Genomic DNA, 20,655 nt, shown 5'->3' on the forward strand with positions numbered 1-20,655 from the left:
GCTAGTTTTTTGTATTTTTTAGTAGAGACGGGGTTTCACCGTGTTAGCCAGGATGGTCTCGATCTCCTGACCTCGTGATCCTCCCGTCTCGGCCTCCCAAAGTGCTGGGATTACAGGCTTGAGCCACCGCGCCCGGCCGATGTTAAAGAATTTTTCTAAAGAAAAAAATAATTCCATTTCAAAAGTTAAACAATTGGAGCAGTTGAAGAATAGTTTGCCCTAGTGTGGAGTGTTTAGTAATGATTTAATGTGCCAGGCTATGTATGATTGCTCAGTGATAATAGAAATGGATGAATGCAGATTGTAATGCAGATTGTACCGATAGCTAGGTGGTTTTGCTGAGTTGTGTTGTGCTCAGCTGTTGGGAAGGCTTGCTTTAAGGATACCTTTCTGTCCATTTTATGGTGCTGATTGGTGGAGGAAATAAAATAATCCTTAAGAGAAGATTTCTGATTTCTGAGATGTAGCTGGTTGTGTACCTGTTGTTCTTAGCAAACATGACACCAGGTATGCAAACTAATTCTGACTGGGCTTTGAGGGTGAGGAGGTTATGGCTTCACCCAGCACAGTTACTTGTTTTTCATACAAATAACTTTGAGCAGAGAGTGGAATAAACTAATTTTCTATTCTGTATCTGTTTTCTGTTAGGCACTGTTAGGTGCTTTCATGTATACTATCTTACTTGATTTTATTTGTTGACAAAATAGTTAATTTTTGTATGTATGTGTTGCTCAGTGTCACCACCCCGAATCACTTACAAGACACTCCTGAGCTTGATAATGATTTTCGTACATGAGTCCCTAGAGCCTTTGTTAGGAAATCACTGCTGCTAGCCCCAGGAATTATATGCTGCCTTCAAAGAGGAGTTCCTTTGGCTTTGTTAGGAGCATGTAACCTAATAGCTTTTGCCATCAAACTCCATTATCTCATCAGAACTTCTTTCTGATGGTCTGATGTCTCCAAAGAGGAATCCTAAGCACTTTTTCCCACTGAAAAGAATTGTAATTGGTGATTAGGCCTCCAGATGAAGCGTATGCACATGCACACGGTGTATATATAACATGCACACACACACAAACATTACCTTACCTATTATTATATATTATATATTAAAACTTACCTATTATTAGTTCATTGGTCACGTGGAACAATTTCTATAATTTAGATCTTCCTTTAAACATTTGTCTAATGGAAAGCATATGGGGCCATGGAAGCTACTTAATAGCTATGTGACCTTGAGACAGTGTAAAATCCTGTATCTCTCCCCATCAGTAAAGTGGAAATATACTTAATCTTGTTGGGGTGTGGTCAAGATAAAGTGAAATATATGTAAAGCTCATGAGTATTTAACAGATGTAGGCATTGTATGCTGTTACTCCTTCCATTCTGTTTTTCAAATAACTGAGTAAAATCTCTGAGCATAACTAACTTTATTAAGTCTCTTTATTAAAATTATTTGGTCACATGCCCCAGAGATTGACAGTAAAATTTATTTTCCTTTCCTTATCAGTTACAAATGCTACTAGAAATTTATTCTTGTTCAGACTTTGGAATGAGAATTTTTTTTTTTTTTTTTCAGAGAGAATTAAATGAGTTTGCTTTAGGCAGCTTTCTGAGAGCTGGCAAATTTGGACAGGAATATTAGAATTGCTTTCATAGTGGAGTCCCCACCTGGAACATAGTTGGCAGTAGGGAGAAAGGTTATATAATCATATTCCTTATCTGATTTTCAGTAGAGTTTATTGTCTCCTGAAACACTCAAGGAAGTCCCTTACTTCTTTCCTATCAATCAAGAAGGTGATTATGGAATAGGAGGTGAGTAAATTAAAATTAATCTGACTTTAGCAATTTGAGAATAAAAAGAATGCTAACCACCAGGCATGCGTGCTTGTTTTAGCTTCCCAGGAACCTCCTCAGAGGGCATGAAAGGTTGATTGTAAGCATTAAAACAAACAATCCCAACCCAAACTGTAGATGAAGCCTGGATTAAGTAAGGCAATTTAAAAGATTTTAGGTTGGTAATGGAATACAGAGACGATTTTCATTGGCCAAAATCAGTTTTGATGTTTTGGTTTTACTCATTTAAAATTCTTCTTGGTAAAAAGTTATTCTTGATCATTCTTTCCAGAGTAACAAGAATGATGTTCTTTTTTTTTTTTTTTTTTTTTTTTTTTTTGAGACGGAGTCTTGCTCTGTTACCCAGGCTGGAGTGCAGTGGCTGGATCTCAGCTCACTGCAAGCTCCGCCTCCCAGGTTCACGCCATTCTCCGGCCTCAGCCTCCCGAGTAGCTGGGACTACAGGCGCCCGCCACCTCGCCCGGCTAGTTTTTTTGTATTTCTTAATAGAGACGGGGTTTCACCGTGTTAGCCAGGATGGTCTCGATCTCCTGACCTCGTGATCCGCCCGTCTCGGCCTCCCAAAGTGCTGGGATTACAGGCTTGAGCCACCGCGCCCGGCCAAGAATGATGTTCTTAAAAACATAAACGGAATCGCATCACTTCTCTGCTCAAAACTCTTACCTGCAGTGGTTTTTCCATTGTGCTTAGAATAATATTAAGATTTCATCCCATGACCTACAAGGTGCACACATACTGTATCTTTGCTGATCTCACCACCTCCTCTGGCATCCGTCTCCCTTCAGCCAGCTGCACTGTCATCCATTAGTCTTCAGTCCTTTCAACTTTCCTTATCACTGTATCTAAAAAGTTGGCACTTTCTGCCCACAAAAGTCCCTTCTTTGCTGATTTTATAACTTGGAGAAGTTTGAAATTGGTTTTCTGCTTGATGGCTTTCCTATTTATTTGTTTTTGTTTTCCTATGCTGTTAGATTATAAACCCCATCAGAGCAGAGACCATGTTTTATCCTTTTTGTCTAGTATGTTGGCACATGGTGGGTATCTAATCTTTGTTGAATAAGTGATGGTTTACTAATTTCTGCTTTACAGAAAAGTGGTTACTTAATAAAGGAATGCTTGCTGGTCTTACAGTCTGTAAGTGATAAAGGTTAACATGGGTCAAAAAATAAATGATTCGTGTTTTGGGGTTTAATTTTTCAGAATTTAACTTAGATGGTAACTCGTCTGGGAAGCTTTTCCTGATAGGTCATAGATTAGGTCTCTTCTTGTTTGGTTTATGGCACCATGTGCTTGCTTCATTCATTCAACAACAACAACAATAAACAGATTGCATTTATCTGTTTATCATTGTATCGTCAGCACTTAGCTTGGTGCCTAAGTCAGCACGTGGTGGTCGTGTTCAATAATATGTTCAGTGAGGAATAAGTGTTAGAATTTAGTAACCCCAGCACTTTGGGGGAGGCTGAGGCAGGCGGATCACGAGGTCAGGAGACTGAGACCACCCTGGCTAACATGGTGAAACCCCGTCTCTACTAAAAATACAAAAAAATTAGCCGGGCCTGGTGGGGGGCACCTGTAGTCCCAGCTACTTGGGAGGCTGAGGCAGGAGCATGGCGTGAACCTGGGAGGTAGAGCTTGCAGTGAGCCGAGATCGCGCCGCTGCACTCCAGTCTGGGCAACAGAGCTAGACTCAGTCTCAAAAAAAAAATAAAGGAAGGAAGGGAGGGAGGGAGGGAGGGAGGGAAGGAAAGGAATTTAGGTATCTCTCTCTTTTTTTTTTTTTTTTTTTTGAGATGCAGTCTTGCTCTGTAACCTGGCTGGAGTGCAGTGGTGCGATCTCGGCTCACTGCAACCTCCACATCCTGAGTTGAAGCGATTCTCCTGCCTCAGCCTCCTGAGTAGCTGGGATTATAGGTGTGTGCCACCATGCCAGGCTAATTTTTATATTTTTAGTAGAGACGAGGTTTCACCATGTTGGCCATGCTGTTCTCAAACTCCTGACCTTGCAATCTGCCTGCCTTGGTCTCCCAAAGTGCTGGGATTACAGGTGGGAGCCACCACACTTGGCCAGAATTTAGGTATCTCTTTAGGATCTAACAGCTTTTACTCAGGTAGATTATGGAGGTCACTGGTTCCAAGAATCACTTTGTTTATCTGTTTTCCAAGTTCACCAGGTCATGATATTAGTAAAATTTATTTTGAAATCTTTAATATGGAACATTTGAAATGCATACAAAAACAAAGAGAATAATGTGGTGAACCACCACCATGGGCCTATCACCCAGCTTCAACAGTATTCAGGGGCGGGGCACGATGGCTCACGCCTGTAATCCCAGCACTATGGGAGGCCAAGGTGGGAGGATCACTTGAGCCCAGGAGTTCAAGGAGAAGCCTGGGCAACCTAGTGAGACCTCATCTCTATAAATTTAAAAAAAAAAAGTAAAAAAAAAATTTGTTTTTCAACACATGACCAATCTTGTTTAACATTACTCCACACCTCCTCCTTCATATTTTAAAATAAAATTCAGACATTTTACCATTTCATCTGTAAATAATTCAGAAGAGTATAGTCGATTTAAAAACTAGTTAACTCTTGGAAAAACCTGATGCAAAAATTCCATTTGTTCTCTTGAATCTCAGTGTAAATGCCAGCTGGTGAATTTCCATGTGCTAAGCCACTCCCAAGGCCTGACTCACTATCCAAAGCATATACTCTATTGTAATTGCTGAAATAGCAGCAGTTGTTAGAATATGTTATGGTAGTTAAGTATGTTTCTATTGGATAGAGAGAGGTTACCAATAAGAAAAAACTCCTGTGTCAGGGATAAGTTTTTCCCTTTGGAGATCTGATACTTTTTGACGTTGTAAATTACAGGCCTTTAAGATTTGTCTGGAAAATGAAAATGAAATGTGGTTTGTGGATTAATAGAGTAAATTCCTGTAGTTCTTTGTGGGTGAATTCCTGAGAGTCATAATTAGCAGTAAAATGAAGAGCTGAAGTGTCAGAAGCCTCGGAGCTAGAAAGACTTCTCTAAGCCTTGGGAGGTAGACAGTTTAGAGCTTCGGCCAGAGGGAAAGTCACATGGCATTAGTAGTGATTATGGTTAGTTTTATTCTGGAAGTTAAAGTTGTAACCTAGACCTCTGTAAATAGCCTAGTGTGTACATACAATTTTCTGCAGGAAGGGAAGGCACTATTTTTTCAGCAAATATTTTAAAGGATTAAGTACTATCTGAGATTGGCACTGAGTGAATGGTTGGACTAGAACTGTGCTTTCTTGTGATGCCAGTTTTTTTGTGAAGAAGAAATGAAGGGGGACAGACATGATCATAATGATCTTTAACAATTTTTTTTTTTTTTTTGAGGCGGAGTCTCGCTCTGTCGCCCAGGATGGAGTGCAGTGGCGTGATCTCGGCTCACTGCAAGCTCCGCCTCCCGGGTTCACGCCATTCTCCTGCCTCAGCCTCCTGATTAGCTGGGACTACAGGCGCCCGCCACCTCGCCCAGCTAATTTTTTTCTATTTTTTAGTAGAGATGGGGTTTCACTGTGTTAGCCAGGATGGTCTCGGTCTCCTGACCTCGTGATCCACCCGCCTCGGCTTCCTAGAGTGCTGGGATTACAGGCGTGAGCCACCGCTCCCAGCCAACTATTTTTTTTTTTGAGACAGAGTCTTGCTCTGTTGCCTAAGCTGGAGTGCAGTGGCATGATCTTGGCTCACTGCAACCTCCATCTCCTGGATTCAAGTGATTCACCTGCCTCAGCCTCCCGAGCAGCTGGGATTACAGGCACATGCCACCATGCCTGGCTAATTTTTTTTTTTTTTTTTTTTGGTAGAGATGGCGTTTTACCATGTTGGCCAGGCTGGTCTTGAACTCTTGACCTCAGGTGATCCACCTGCCTTGGCCTCCCAAAGTGCTGGGACTACAGGAGTGCCTTTAACTATTTTTTAAACCAACCATATAGGAGAACAAGAACTTGATTCTAGGAGGCTACAAGTCCTAGCCCTGCTGCGACTGTAGCCTTACTTTCTCCTTATCCTGAACCACCACGATTCTTCTGCATGTAATATTGGCAGATGGTGGATGTGGTGATCCCAAGTTCATTCTTGGCAACTTATTTTGAAAAATCTGCTCTTTTATTCTTTCTGCTATACTCCCATGTCCCTTAGTTAACTCCTCTATTGAAGTACTTAGCACACATGACTTGAATAGGGATTTTGTCAAAATCATCTGTTTCCTTAGCATCTAGCACATGGTCACTTGGAAAATACTTGTTGACACATGATGATCACTTTCCAACGCTGAGATGGTGTGATTTTGCGATTTCTCCAATGACCTTCAGTCCCTCTGTGTATTGTTCTTCTTTCTAGGTGCTTTGTTCTCAGGCTCTGGACCATTCTCTTGTTTTGGGACATTCCAGGGAACAGGAGAGAAAAATTTGCGTTTAAAACAAGAGGAGTATGTTACATTGATGTTCCTCATTGCTAGGATCACTGGAATGTTCCAGTTGCTATCAGGATGAATTCATTGTTGGTGACAGATGCCAGGAACTCATTATATTTTTGTTATTCTCCCTCATTTACTGAGATTTGGCCCCCTACCTCTGACTATGGTGGGAAGGGGATTTCAGTCTTGATCTTCAAGCTTTATATTTATTATTTTATTTATTTAATTTTAATTTTTAATTTTTTTCAAAGAGACAAGGTCTTGTTCTGGTACCCAGGTTGGATCACAGTGGCACATCCATAGCTCAGTGTAACCATGTCCAGCTGATCTTCAGGCTTTAAAGGTTATGGCCAGTCATTCAGAATTAATCAGTATCAAACAATGAGTATTTTTTTTTTTGTCATCTATGTGGTAATTGCTGAAATTAACTTATTATAAAACTAGGCTAGAGTCTAGGCTAAATTAAATTTATGTTTTGTCATCTTCTATAAGATAGTAAAATGAAAGTGTTAAAAAACATTACTTCGAAGTTGGGCATGGTGGCTCATGCCTGTAATCCCAGCACTTTAGGAGGTCAAGGCAGGAGGATCGCTTGAAGCCAGGAGTTTGACACGAGCCTGGGCAAAATAGACTCTGTCTCTACAAAAATAAAAATTAGCCGGGCATGGTGGCACATGCCTGTAGTCTGGCTCCTCTGAAGGCGGAGGCAGGGAGGAGCGCTTGAGCCAAGGAGTTTGAGGTTGCATTGAGCTGTAGATGTGCCACTGATCCAGTCTGCGCAATAGAGCAAGATCGTGTCTCAAAAAATCAAAAGTTCAAAAACTAAAAAATTGTAAAGTGGGTTTTGCTTTGCAGTTTAAAAAGGAAAGAGCCGTATCTACATCTCTGGAGCTACTATGTCTGAGTCTTAGTAATGGTCAAAGAGTAGATGCTTGTTATGGGATGCTGGCAGATGAAGGGAAAACTGGGAACTTTTATAGAGTTTGAAACTTCTTATTAAGTGGACAGTTTTAGATTTTGCTTTTTTTTTTTTTTTTTTTTTTTTTGAGACGGAGTGTTGCTTTGTCGCCCAGGCTGGAGTGCAATGGCACAATCTTGGCTCACTGCAACCTCCACCTCCTGGGTTCAAGCCATTCTCCTGCCTCAGTCATCTGAGTAGCTGGGACTACAGGTGTGCACCACTACGCCCAGCTAATTTTTGTATTTTCAGAAGAGACGGAGTTTCACTGTGTTGGCCAGGCTGGTCTTGAACTCCTGACTTTGTGATCCGCCTGCCTCGGCCTCCCAAAGTGCTGGGATTACAGGCGTGAGCCACCGAGCCAGGCCAAGACTGTAGTTTTTTATTTTGTAAAGTATTGCATATGTTATGGTACCTTAATGAGCACATGAGCATGTTCGGTTGAATTCTGCATCTGGGTTGACCAGCAGGCTACATAGGCCTTCTTTATTTTCTCTCTTCCTTTTTAATATATACAGGTATTGCGTCCATTTTCTTGTCACCTTAATCAAATGTAATCTCAGCCTATCAAAATGCTGAGGTTACAAGTGTGAGCCAGCATGCCCTGCCTTAACTGTTCTTTAAAATCTCTATGCACATCACACTGATAATCGGAAAGGAAAGATTTGTTGTGGATATGAAAGGCAGCAGAGTGTATTGCTTCTTGTAGGAGGTTATGGATATGCCTAGGAGCACAGTGGTTTCTCTGGACTCCTTTAAGACTCTTGGATCGCTTTAATCATTACCAGCACTTTGCAGGGACTACATGACATGGATTAGCACTTCTGCCTCCCTTACCTGTTTCAGGGGGCCCAGTTTATTTAATCTTCTCTTTGGGTGCAGAAGAAAGAGCGAACAGAGGAATCAGGCAGAGAGAGATTAAGATTTTTTTCATAGGTATTTAGTTTGAGGAGATATGTAACCATATCTGTTGAGGTGGACCGCTTAAAAACCACAATTCCAAAAAACCCCTACAGTTTATTCATTTAACTGAAAATTGTTATTTTATCTCTCCTTTTTTTTTGATAAGTCAAACCTCTAAATTGATTTTCTTTTGTCTTTCTTCCTTTTCCTTTTTCCATTCTTCATTCCATTTTTGTTCCTTTCCCTTTCTTTCTTTCTTTTTTTTTTTTTTTTTTTTGAGACGGAGTCTCGCTCTGTCACCCAGGCTGGAGTGCAGTGGTGTAATCATATCTCACTGCGGCCTCAACCTCCTGGGGTCAAGCGATCCTCCTACCTCAGCCTCCTGAGTAGTTGGGACTTTAGGCAAACACCACCATGCCTGGTTAATTTTTGTATTTTTGTAGAGTTGGGATTTTGCCATACTGCACAGTCTGGTCTCAAACTCCTGCGTTTGAACAGTCCGCTCACTTCTGCCTCCCAGAGTGTTGGGATTACAGGTGTGAGCCACTGTGCCTGGCAAGTTTCTTTTTATTCTTTGCATTCCCTTCCCCTAAATTAAAATGGATCAATGGCATTCTTTCCAAAGAAGTGCTTGTTTGAAAGAAGACCCAGAATTCTATGAAATTGCTTTTTTTTTTTTTTTGGGTGGGAAATTTGTTTTTTAGAAGATAAGGATAATGTCATCTTAGATTGTAAAAATTATTCTCATCCCCTTTGGAATGTAAGGAAAACTTTTTTTTTTTTTTTTTTTTGAGATGGAGTCTCGCTCTGTCACCCAGGCTGGAGTGCAGTGGCGCGATCTCGACTCACTGCAAGCTCCGCCTCCTGGTTTCACACCCTTCTCCTGCCTCAGCCTCTCGAGTAGCTGGGACTACAGGCGCTTACCACCACGCCCAGCTACTTTTTTGTGTTTTTAGTAGAGATGGAGTCTCACTGTGTTAGACAGGATGGTCTCGATCTCCTGACCTTGTGATCCGCCTGCCTCGGCCTCCCAAAGTGCTGGGATTACAAGCCTGAGCCACCGCACCTGGCCAGGAAAACTTTTAAAAGCTAAACTTCCACTGCAGAGTTTATGTGAGTATGTATTGAGCCAAAAGTATTGAAAATAAGTGCTATAGTTTTCTAATGCCCAAGGTTTTTTTTGTTTATTTGAGACGGAGTTTCGTTCTTGTTGCCCAGGCTGGAGTGCAATGGTCCGATCTCGGCTCACTGCAGCCTCTGCCTCCTGGGTTCAAGCGATTCTCCTGCCTCAGCCTCCTGAGTAGCTGGGATTACAGGCAGGCACCACCATGCCTGGCTAATTTTTCTGTTTTTAGTAGAGATGGGGTTTCTCCATGTTGACCAGGCTGGTCTCGAACTCCCGACCTCAGGTGATCAGCCCTCCCTGGCCCCCTAAAGTTCTGGGGTTACAGGTGGGAGCCACTGCACCCAGCTTTTGTTTTTGTTTTTGTTTTTTTCCCCCCTTTTGTTGCCTAGGCTGGAGTGCGACAGCGCTATCTTGACTGGGCACGATCTTGACTCACCGCAACCTCCAACCTCCGCCTCCCAGATTCAGGTGATTCTCCTGCCTCAGCCTCCCGAGTAGCTGGGATTATAGGCATGTGCCGCCACACCTGGCTAATTTTTTTTTTTTGAGACGGAGTCTGGCCCTGTCACCCAGGCTGGAGTGCAGTAGCCGGATCTCAGCTCACTGCAAGCTCCGCCTCCTGGGTTCACGCCATTCTCCTGCCTCAGCCTCCCAAGTAGCTGGGACTACAGGCGCCCGCCACCTTGCCCGGCTAGTTTTTTGTATTTTTTTAGGAGAGACGGGGTTTCACCGTGTTAGCCAGGATGGTCTCGATCTCCTGACCTCGTGATCCACCCGTCTCGGCCTCCCAAAGTGCTGGGATTACAGGCTTCAGCCACCGCGCCCGGCCTTTTTTAGTAGAGACAGAGTTTCTCCATGTTGGTTAGGCTGAACTCCCGACCTCGGGTGATTTGCCCTCCTCAGCTTCCCAGAGTACTGGGATTACAGGTGTGAGCTACTGTGCCTGGCTAATACTCAAGTTTTTAAGGAACAATATTTCCAATTTTGGGGGGGCACACACATCTAATTTTTAAAATCTTCCCAGTTAGGGAATGGATATTTAAACTTTTCTCTTGTAATTTCAAAAACTGTATGTTTAGTAGTATGTAGTAGAATAAATGCATTGGACTAGTGATCAGATTGTGGCCCATTTTTCTTTTATCAGATCACTGAACTCTTGTGCTGTAGTTCCCCAACTAAAAATGAAAAGATTGAATGTGTTAGTTTCTGAGGTTCTTGTTATAAAAGTGTAGTTATTCTAGGTTTTATTGGCATTTCTCTAATGCTGATAAAAGATTAAAAGAATTTTGCTTATAATACTGTTCATATAAAAATAGAATTCATTTCAATATAAAATGAGTGAGACTTGGATTCTAAAGGGGCTTAGTCAGTGGATGACTAAAGCAACCTTTATATAAGATGGTCTCACGTAGAAATCAATTTCAAGATACATTCTCTAGGAGGCTGGGGAGAGGTGGGGGAGGGAAACAACCACCAAAACATACATTGTCTGACAACTTTGAGCTAAAATCCAGTATCTTAATTTGAGATTAATGTAAGAAATCTGTCAGGTATTTTTAAAAAGTAGCTCATCACTATTTAGGAGTTGACTTTTTCTGTTATAGCTTTCATTGAAAGACTATTGTTTTAGTCATTCTCTCCTAAATTCCTTTTCCTGATAATAAAAGATTGAGCTCATACCTTTGCATAACGATCTGGAGAGTATTTTAAGCTTGGCATGTTCAAACCTGGCAGACTCAATTAATATGTGGACAAACTAGCCCATTAGAAAATTTTTAAAGTTCCAAGCCATAAATATGTTTTAAATGAACATGGGCATGTGTAAAATTAGTACTTAAGCCTTCAAATAGCGCAGACATTCAAAATGCCTGTTGCCTTGGGTGACTGATTTTCAGTGAGGCTCTCACTTACCCTACACTTTACTCTTTGTGTGAAACAGTGCCAGGAACAGAGTCGGGAGAGGGTTTGCTCCTTTAGTGCTCTACTACCCTCTGCTTTCAGCAGAGAGAAGGCTGCCGTTTTATTTCTTAAACTCCTACCATATGGAAAGCTTCTAAAAATAAACTTTGGATTTGTATTGGACTTCTAAATTTGTAACCTCCTTTATCCATGACTAAAGCCAATGTAAATACCTTTAGTTACTCTACATAGAAAGCTGTGGCATCGTTTTAGTAAGAAAGATCACCAACCATAATATTTAAATTATCAACCAAATTATTTTATCTTTAATGTATGTTCTAGTTGACATGAATGAGACCCTGCTTGTGTTGTCAAGCAAAAACTAGTTGGTGGTTTTTAGTGAATCCACTTTAATTTTTTGTGCATGAATTGTTGGTGTAATTATGTAGCAGACATATTCGTGAGAATGTAGAAGTACACCAGTTTTTGACACAACAGATTGTTTAAATGGATCGTTATTCACTTTGTAAATTCTGGTCAGTTGGGCCTTCAGTCAGCAAGTGTATAATGAGCACCTGTTACTTGCCAGGCACTGCTAGGTCTTGCGAGATACAAAGTTGTGTAAAGGATGATTCTTGTTCAGACAAGTAAGAGAGAAAGGAAAAAGAAAACCTGGGGACAACCAAATATTTTAACTGTGTTAACAGAGAAATAGATGCTATGCGAGCATGGAGGAGAGATGAGTAGAGTAATACTTGGGGGCATTGGGAACCGCTTTAGAAAAATGTTTCAGTTGGCTTTTTTTTTTTTTTTTTCTTTTTCTTTTTGAGACAGAGTCTCACTCTGTTACCTAGGCTGCTGGAGTGCAGTGGTGTGATCTCGGCTCATTGCAGCCTCCACCTCCCAGGTTCAAGTGATTCTCATGCCTCAGCCTCCCGAGTAGCTGGGACTACAGGTATGCACCACCACTCCCAGCTGTTAGTTTTTTTTTTTTTTTTTTTTTTTGAGATGCAGTCTCGCCGTCACTTAGGCCATAGTGCAGCAGTGCGATCTTGGCTTACTGCAGCTTCTGCCTCTCAGGTTCAAGGATTGTTGTGCGTCATTCTCTGAGTAGCTGGGACTACAGGTACACGCCACCATGTCTGGCTAGTTTTTGTATTTTTAGTACAGACAGGGTTTCACCATGTTGGCCAGGCTGGTCTTGAACTCCTGACCTCAAGTGATCCGCCCGCCTTGGCCTCCCAAAGTGCTAGGATTACAGGCGTGAGTCACTGCACCCAGCCTAATTTTTGCATTTTTAGTAGAGATGGGGTTTTGCCTTGTTAGCCAGGCTGGTCTTGAACTCCTAGCCTCAAGTGATCCTCCTGCCCTGCCCTTCCAAAGTGCTGGGATTATAGGCACTTTTCATAGGTGTTCAGTTTGAGGGTATATGTAACCATATCTGTTGAGGTGAACTGCTTAAAAACCACGGTTCGTTTATTTAATTGGGAATTGTTTTTTTCCCTCCTTTTGTGATAACAATCAAACCTCTAAATTGATTTTCTTTTGTCTTTCTTCTTCCAACTGAGCCACGACACTGAGCCTCAGTTGGATCTTAAGTAATAAAAATTATTTACAACAGAGGCTATATTTTTTTGAGTGCCAGGATTAATGTTACCCACCAGGGAAAGGAGAACATTCTAGGCAGTAGGAGAAACAGTAGAACTATCAAAGACAGTATGTTCTAGGAGGAAGTTTGGTGTGGGTAATGGGGAGGAGGAGGGACATTAGTGGCCAGAGAGCAAAGGCTAGTGAGACTGGGTGGGATCAGATTATGAAAGGCTTCAGGGCCAGGCATGGTGGCTCATGCCTGTAGTCCCAGCATTTTGGGAGGCCAAGGTTGGAGGATGGCTTGAGCCCAGGAGTTTGAGATGAACCTGGACAACATAGTGACACCCCATTTCTATAAAAAATACAAAAATTAGCTGGGCATGGTAGTGTGTGCTTGTGATTCCATGTACTTGAGAGGTTGAGATGGGAGAATTATGTGATCCCAGGAGTTTGAGGCTGCGGTGAGCTGTGATCTTGCCACCACACTCCAGCCTGGGCAACAGGAAAAAAAAAAAAAAAAAAGGACTCTAGATATACCACTGATTCTGTCTCTATTGTCATGTCTTTTTTCCTTGTCTGTAAAGACTTTCTCCACTCTTTGCCAATCTAACTTATTTTTAAAGGTCCGGTTTTATCGCATCTGTTATGTAAAGCCTTCGTCCCTTTTCTCCAGAGCTTACCAATTTTTTACTGTGAATGATTGCACAAAGAGGCTGTATTATACCTCATAATAAGGATTTCCATTTCTTGAACTGTTTTTTGTTTTGTCTCATCTGTCCAGCTAGTTTCTTAACTCCTTAAGAGAATGAATCCTCTTCAGCGCCTGGTATTAGTGCTCATCACATTGTGAGGACTCAAGAAGTAAATGATGAATATAGAGCACTTACATATACAAACCATTACAATAAGTAGAGATTGCCTATGTTTTTTTAAAAGGCATTTCTCGGCCGGGCGTGGTGGCTTACACCTGTAATCCCGGCACTTTGGGAGGCCGAGGCAGGTGGATCACGAGGTCAGGAGATCGAGACCATCCTGGCCAACGTGGTGAAACCCCGTCTCTACTAAAATACAAAAAAATACCCGGATGTGATGGTGCGCACCTCTAGTCCCAGCCTATTCAGGCTGGGCAGAGAAATCGCTTGAACCCAGGATGCGGAGGTTGCAGTGAGCTGAAATTGCGCCATTGCACTCCAGCCTGGTGACAGCGAGACTCTGTGTCCAAAAAAAAAAAAAAAAGGCATTTATTAACATCAATAAGAGCAATTTTCAGAGGTATAGGACAATTGTCATTTGGATATAAAATGAGTTAATAAAAACACTTATAGAGTTGTGAGATTTAGTTTTAATATTTAAGCACTTGCAACAGTAACTAGCATATAGGAAGTGCTCAATCAGTGTTACCTATTATTTAACTCCACTTATATGGGCCTTTTTACCAGTGACAGAACTCTTAACACTGTTGTGGGCATGGAGAGGATTGAAAGGAGATAAGAAACAGCTTCTTACCTTTGAAACCAAATGCCTTTTAGGAATGGGAAGAACTGTTTATATTGCATGAACTTTTATTTTTCTGTTTGTGTTGTAGTGATCGGAGGGTATGGTTGGCATGGAATTGAATTTCATCTGTCTGTGGGAATTGTAAGCAAGGTAGGTCCCAGATTTATTTACTCTTCCCTCCCTCCTTTCCTAATGTGGTCGTTAGTATCTTCAGTTATACTGACCTAGAATAGATCAGGTTTGATTGTTGTTTGGGGAAACATTATCTTTTTCAGTGTTACTCATCGTGCCGCTTGATGGTCTGTCCTGTGGTTTATCCAGTGTTGTGGACTACATCTAGTATCTCGTTAGAATGTAGAGAATGCTGAGAAACAGCATAACCAATGTAAAATTTTGGTGGTCCTAGAACAGAACCATGAATTTACACATGTACCCACCCACACATACTCCTACCTCTTTAATCCAGTCCCTGGGGGCAGAAGTTTTTGTGTTGGAGCCATTATGTAAACCAATTTAGGGTAGTGGGTAATGGTAGTCTAGCTTCTTCTGATCACTCTAAAAATCAGTAGCCTGTGTGAATGGTAGACTAAATGCAACAAAGGACCTGACTAGACAGTAGCCAGGCCATTACTGGCAACTGTAAATTTTCTTACTGACGACAGGATCTGTCCATCTGTAACCACTAGAGTTTGATTTGACACAGCATGCTTTGTTCCTATCTTAAGCTCCTGGGCCTGAACAAACGTACACCAGATACAGCTTTGGCTTATATATCTGTCTTATGTCAGGTGCCTGCAAAAAGAGCTATAGATGGCAGTTCACGCAGCTCTGCAAAACTATTTCTGTCAGAATATTTTGTGTCAAGGTAAAGGCTAGTGCTAGTTCATGTAGTTCTAGTTTTCTGTCACCAAAGGTATGTTGAGATTCCCCTTGCTCATTGGTACAGGAGACCTGGCTCAGTTGGAGAGTAAACTTGACAGTCAAAACAGGACTTCCCAACCAGGAATTCTATAAACTTGTGTGTGTGGTTCTATGGGTTGATGTCAGTCTGGACTCTTGCTGCATCTACACTTAGCACAGGTTCTTGAGACTGGCTTTCTCTCAGTCACAAAGAAGAGAAACCTTTAGTACCTTGCTGCAGGGAAAAACAGTGTAACCACTTCCTGTAGCAGAAAGAACGTGGCCTTGGAATTGACACTGCTGTCTAGGAAGGAGGAGGAGATGGTAGATTAAAGTTTAACTTCTGTAAATGAATCCTTCATTGTCATTTAGTGGTCTGAATTTTCTGGGTGTGGTCTGTGTGATCAGTCAGTAAATTATCTTTTTTCTATTGTTCTACTTTTATATTGGGATAATAAACTGTTTCATGGAAACACTGTGTGATAAAAATTAATGGAAAGTAAAGAAAGGTACCAACTTTTATTGAATTCCTGCTGGAGTTAGGCATTGTACTGTAAATTTTCATGTATGTTCTTTTATTGAAATATATCAAGTTCATTGATATTACAGTTTTTCAAGTCTAGGTGAATAATATTGTGACTCAGTGTCTTGAACTGTTTATAATAGCCATTTAGAGGATATAGAATTGTGTAGTGTTTCATGTTATTTCATTTGTTTTCTGGAGAAGGAAAGAAAATAATTATATGAGTTAGTTTTCTTTTTTGGGGGACTTGCTACTGATTAGCCAAAGGCAGGGTGGAGACTAGCAGGTCTGAAATTAAAGACACCTGTGCTGTTTTGGGAAGTTGAGACTCTTGACCTAGGATTTGCTGAAGTTGGTGCAGGAGAGGTCAGTGTAGGCTAATATTTTCAGAGCTCAAAGCAAATGTGGATTGGGGTTGTTTATAGGTGCAGTTTTGCTTGATCTCTGTATCTGCAAATGGAGTAAAAAAGTACAGTACTGCTGTTTTGGGAAACTTCTGCAAAAGTCCCTGAGCCAATGCAAATTAATCTTCTCCAAAAATACCAAGAAAATTCCCCATTTGGCTGTTTCACCTGGTTGAGGGAATTGACTGTTGTCATTATGCTTGTAAAGAAATTACCAGGCTGGGTGTGGTAGTTCATGCCTGTAATTCCAGCACTTTGGGAGGCTGAGGTGGATGAATTGCTTGAATCCAGGAGTTTGAAACCAGCCTGGGCAACATGGTGAAACCCTGTCTCTACAAAAAACACCAGAAAAATTAGCCGGGCATGGTGACATGTGCCTGTAGTCCCATTTGCTAGAGAGGCTGAGGTAGGAGGATTGCTTGAGCCTGGGAAGTAGAGGCTGTAGTGAGCTGTGATTGCATCACTGCACTCCAGCCTGGGTGACAGAGTGAGACCCTGTCTCAAAAAAAAAAAAAAAAAAAAAAATTTTCCACAGTTTGTTTGTTTGTTTGTTTTTTATTGAGAGACAGGGTCTTGATTTGTTACCCAAACTGAATTGCAGTGTGGAACAATTACAGTTCACTGTAGCCTTGAACTCCTGGGTTCAAGTGATCCTTCTGCCTCAGCCTCCAGAGTAGCTAGGACTGCAGGCATGTGCCACCATGCCTGGCTAATTAAAAAAAAAAAAAACAAAAATTTTTTTTGTAGAGACTGACGTCTCACTGTATTGTCCAGGTTGGTCTTGAACTCCTGGCCTCAGGTGATTCTCCTACCCCGGCCTCCCAAAGTGTTTGCATTTACAGGCGTGAGCCACCATGCCTGGTCCACACGTTCTTTTAAAACAATTATAAATTTGATTTTCTGTTTTTAAATTTTCTCTTGAAATTCTTCTCTCATGGGAGATACCATCTCTATGTTTTTCAGTCATGCAATAGCTGGGGGTCAGAATAAATTGTTCGGCTCTCTCCTAGGTGATATGTAATTAAACTGAAATCTTCCTTCTCCTTTGGACTTGTGCATAGATCTATGAAAGGTGAAAAAAATCTGGTTAAGAGCAGCAGAATTACCTGATACTATACTGTCCTTTAAAGGGCTGAGGTGGACACATTAACATTTCTTAATCTATGCATTTTTCCATGTTTATTTTTCTGTCTATTGAATGAATTACTGTACTTTTCCTCTTGGCCACTTCCTTTTTATGGTTTAGTGAGAGAAACTTAATGTAATTTTTCCTTCTTTGTTGAACAAATATTAGTTCTTTAAAAATAACTTTATTGAGGTATAATTTATATACTACAGAATTTGCCTGTTTGAAGTGTACAGTTTATTTTTAGTAATTTTGTGGAGATGTGCAACCATTGTCCCACTCCAGTATTACATTTCCAGTGCCCCAAAAAGATCCCATGTAAACACCACTTTTTAACTTCCTTTGAAGTCAGGCACACATTTTATTAAGTTCTGCATCAGATTTAATCTTCTTCCACTCATGAAGTTTTCCACCACTCTGCGTATTGCACCTCTTCTTTCCTCTTCTTCTTTATATATTTCTTATTACTGGTCAAACATACCACTCATTTGTTATTTTACTACATTTTCTCAACACTTTTTAAAAAGTGTAACCTTGAAAAGAAGGGATTTAGCTTTTATTCAAAGTTATTATTTTCTTTGAAAGTTGTTATCTTGTAATGCCTCAGGCCTCTCAGTAAGAGCTCATTATTCTGGGTTTTTGTTCATTTCATTTGCTATTTATTTATTTATTTTTTTTTGAGATAGAGTCTCGCTCTGTCACCAGGCTGGAGTGCAGTGGCGCGATCTCAGCTCACTGTAACCTCTGCCTCCCAGGTTCAAGCAATTCTCCTGCCTCAGCTTCCCAAGTAGCTGGGACTACAGGCATGTGCCACTACACCTGGCTAATTTTTTGTATTTTTTTAGTAGAGATGGGGTTTCACCATGTTGACTGGGATGGTCTCGATTTCTTGACCTCGTGATCCGTCCGCCTTGGCCTCCTAAAGTGGTGGGGTTACAGGCGTGAGCCACCGTGCCCAGCTGCTATTCATTTATTTTTAAAGGGAATAATTTATTGGTTATTTCTTGTGTGTGTATACAGATCAGGTATTAGCTAATTTGGAGAACTCTGCTTTGTGCATAAGTATTCAGATGCTCAGTAAAAGATGTGAATATTGTTGTACATTTGAGCTTTTCCTTTTTTTTTTTTTTTTAAGACGGAGTCTTGCTCTGTTACCCAGGCTGGAGTGCAATGGTGTGATCTTGGCTCACTGCAACCTCTGCCTCCTGGGTTCAAGCGATTCTCGTGCCTCAGCCTCCTGAGTAACTGGGATCACAGGTGTGTGCCACCATGCCCGGCTAATTTTTGTATTTTTAGTAGAGACTGATTTCACCATGTTGACCAGGCTGGTCTCAAACTCCTAAGCTCATGATCCACCCACCTCAACCTCCCAAAGTGCTGGGATTGCAGGCATGAGCCACCACGCCCGGCTACACTTGAGCTTTTTAAAGGCCTACCTGCCATATTGGTTTGTTTCATTAATGGTGATGTTAAATCTCATCATTTGGTTGAGTTCCTGTCTGCCAGATTTATCCATTGTAAACTGTCTTTTCCCGTTTGTGATACATAATCTGTAGAGCCATACTAATTGTTTACTTTTGATATCTCTTGTATAGAAGTACCATGTGGTTGTCACAGTAGCAATACGTCTTCTTAGAGTAACAAACTAACCTGGCTAACAGTGTTTAAAAATTGAGCATTATGGCCAGGCGCGGTGGCTCAAACCTGTAATCCCAGCACTTTGGGAGGCCGAGACGGGCGGATCTCGAGGTCAGGAGATCGAGATCATCCTGGCTAAAACGGTGAAACCCTGTCTCTACTAAAAAAAATACAAAAAACTAGCTGGGCAAGTTGGTGGGCGCCTGTAGTCCCAGCTACTCAGGAGGCTGAGGCAGGAGAATGGCGTGAACCCGGGAGGCGGAGCTTGCAGTGAGCTGAGATCCGGCCACTGTACTCCAGCCTGGGCGATAGAGCGAGACTCCGTCTCAAAAAAAAAAAAAAAAGAGCATTATGTGGAAGACAATATGTGAAAAATGCAAAAAAATGAAGTTCAGAATTCGTTTAATTTGAGCTTCTTTGTAATGTGAATTTTTTTTTTTTTTTTTTTGAGATGGAGTCTGCTCTGTCACCCAGGCTGGAGTGTAGTGGCACGATCTTGGCTCACTGCAACCTCTGACTCCTGGGTTCAAGCGATTCTCCTGCCCCAGCCTCCTGAGTAGCTGGGATTACAGGCGCGTGCCACCATGCCTGGCTAATTTTTATATTTAGAGATGTGGTTTCACCATGTTGGTCTGGCTGGTCTTGAACTCCTGACCTTGTGATTTGCCTGCCTTGGCCTCCCAAATTGCTGGGATTAAAGGCATGAGCCACCGTGCCCAGCCTTGTAATGTGAATTTTTAAGTGCAAAGTTTAAATACAGTTGCTTAAGAGCTTTGGGATGCAAATCTAGTTTTCCTTAGGTCATAAGGAATTTTTGCTGACAACCCTTTCACAGTTGTACTTTCGTAGACATTATTAACATTTTTCATAGTTTTCAGACAAGTTCTTTCCTGCTTTTAAAATTCCTTCCTCCAGTCTTTTCATGTATCCCTTGGAACAATACAGCTCTTACTGAGGGGTCTAGAGTTGTCTGGGTTTGAACCCTGGCTCAGCAGTTACTTAACCTCTCTGTACTTCAGTATTCTCCTTTGTAAAATAGAATAGTAATACCATATAAGTTTTTTTGAGGATTACATAGGCATTTGGTACTTTTTCTGGTCACAGATGTTCAGTAAGCCTGTATATTATTATTCTCAGTCTGATAAAACTTGTAATAGGCAGTGACTTTTTCCTTTATACGCTGTACATGTATACATAAACATATAAATGTACCTCATAGACATTGCTCAAGGAAATAATCATAGACATTCCTTCTGTAATTGTCTCTGTCCCAATCTTGGGGGGAAATTTAGATTCACTTTTTTAGGTTACTTGTAGGATCCATATGTTAACCATACACCCCCCATCCCACCATGTCTACATTTGCTGCATATTACTTTGAATATAACACTTAGGCACTGTCTAGTGCTATGAAAAAAAATGGTAAATAGAATTTCTACCTCAGACTATATGATCTTTTTTTTAATTTTTTCCAGAGACAAGGTCTTACTCTGTTGCCCCAGGCTGGAATACAGTGGCACCGTCATAGCTCACAGCAGCTTTGCACTCCTGGACTCCAGCAGTCATCCTGCCTCAGCCTCCTCAGTAGCTAGGATTGCAGGCATGTGCCACTATGCCTGGCTGATTTTTAAATTTTTTGTGGAGATGGAGTCTCGCTGTGTTGCCCAGGGTGGTCTTGAAGTCCTGGGCTCGAGCAGTCCTCTGGCTTTGGCTTCTCAAAGCATTGGGATTATAGGTGTGAGCCAATGCACCTGGCCCAGACTATAATCTTAATATGTAAGTTGGAAA

The 20,655-nt window shown here is 41.4% G+C and overlaps 1 protein-coding gene across 5 annotated transcripts in view; it reads left to right on the forward strand.

Annotated features, from left to right (window-relative positions):
- Positions 1-20,655, forward strand: part of MRTFA (myocardin related transcription factor A) — a 273,324-nt gene that overhangs the window by 80,762 nt on the left and 171,907 nt on the right. For 3 of the 5 annotated variants that reach the window (XM_025400081.1, XM_025400083.1, XM_025400085.1), the window contains exon 2: positions 14,365-14,426. The exons of 1 other annotated variant lie outside the window; for it this stretch is intronic. In XM_025400081.1, coding sequence (XP_025255866.1) covers positions 14,365-14,426 — 62 coding nt within the window. Of the gene's footprint in view, positions 1-14,275; positions 14,427-20,655 lie in introns of those variants that run through there. One more of the 5 variants, XM_025400080.1, reaches the window with a different exon arrangement.

The sequence above is a fragment of the Theropithecus gelada genome, chromosome 10 (assembly GCF_003255815.1).
Source record: "Theropithecus gelada isolate Dixy chromosome 10, Tgel_1.0, whole genome shotgun sequence".
Classification (NCBI taxonomy): Eukaryota; Metazoa; Chordata; class Mammalia; order Primates; family Cercopithecidae; genus Theropithecus; species Theropithecus gelada.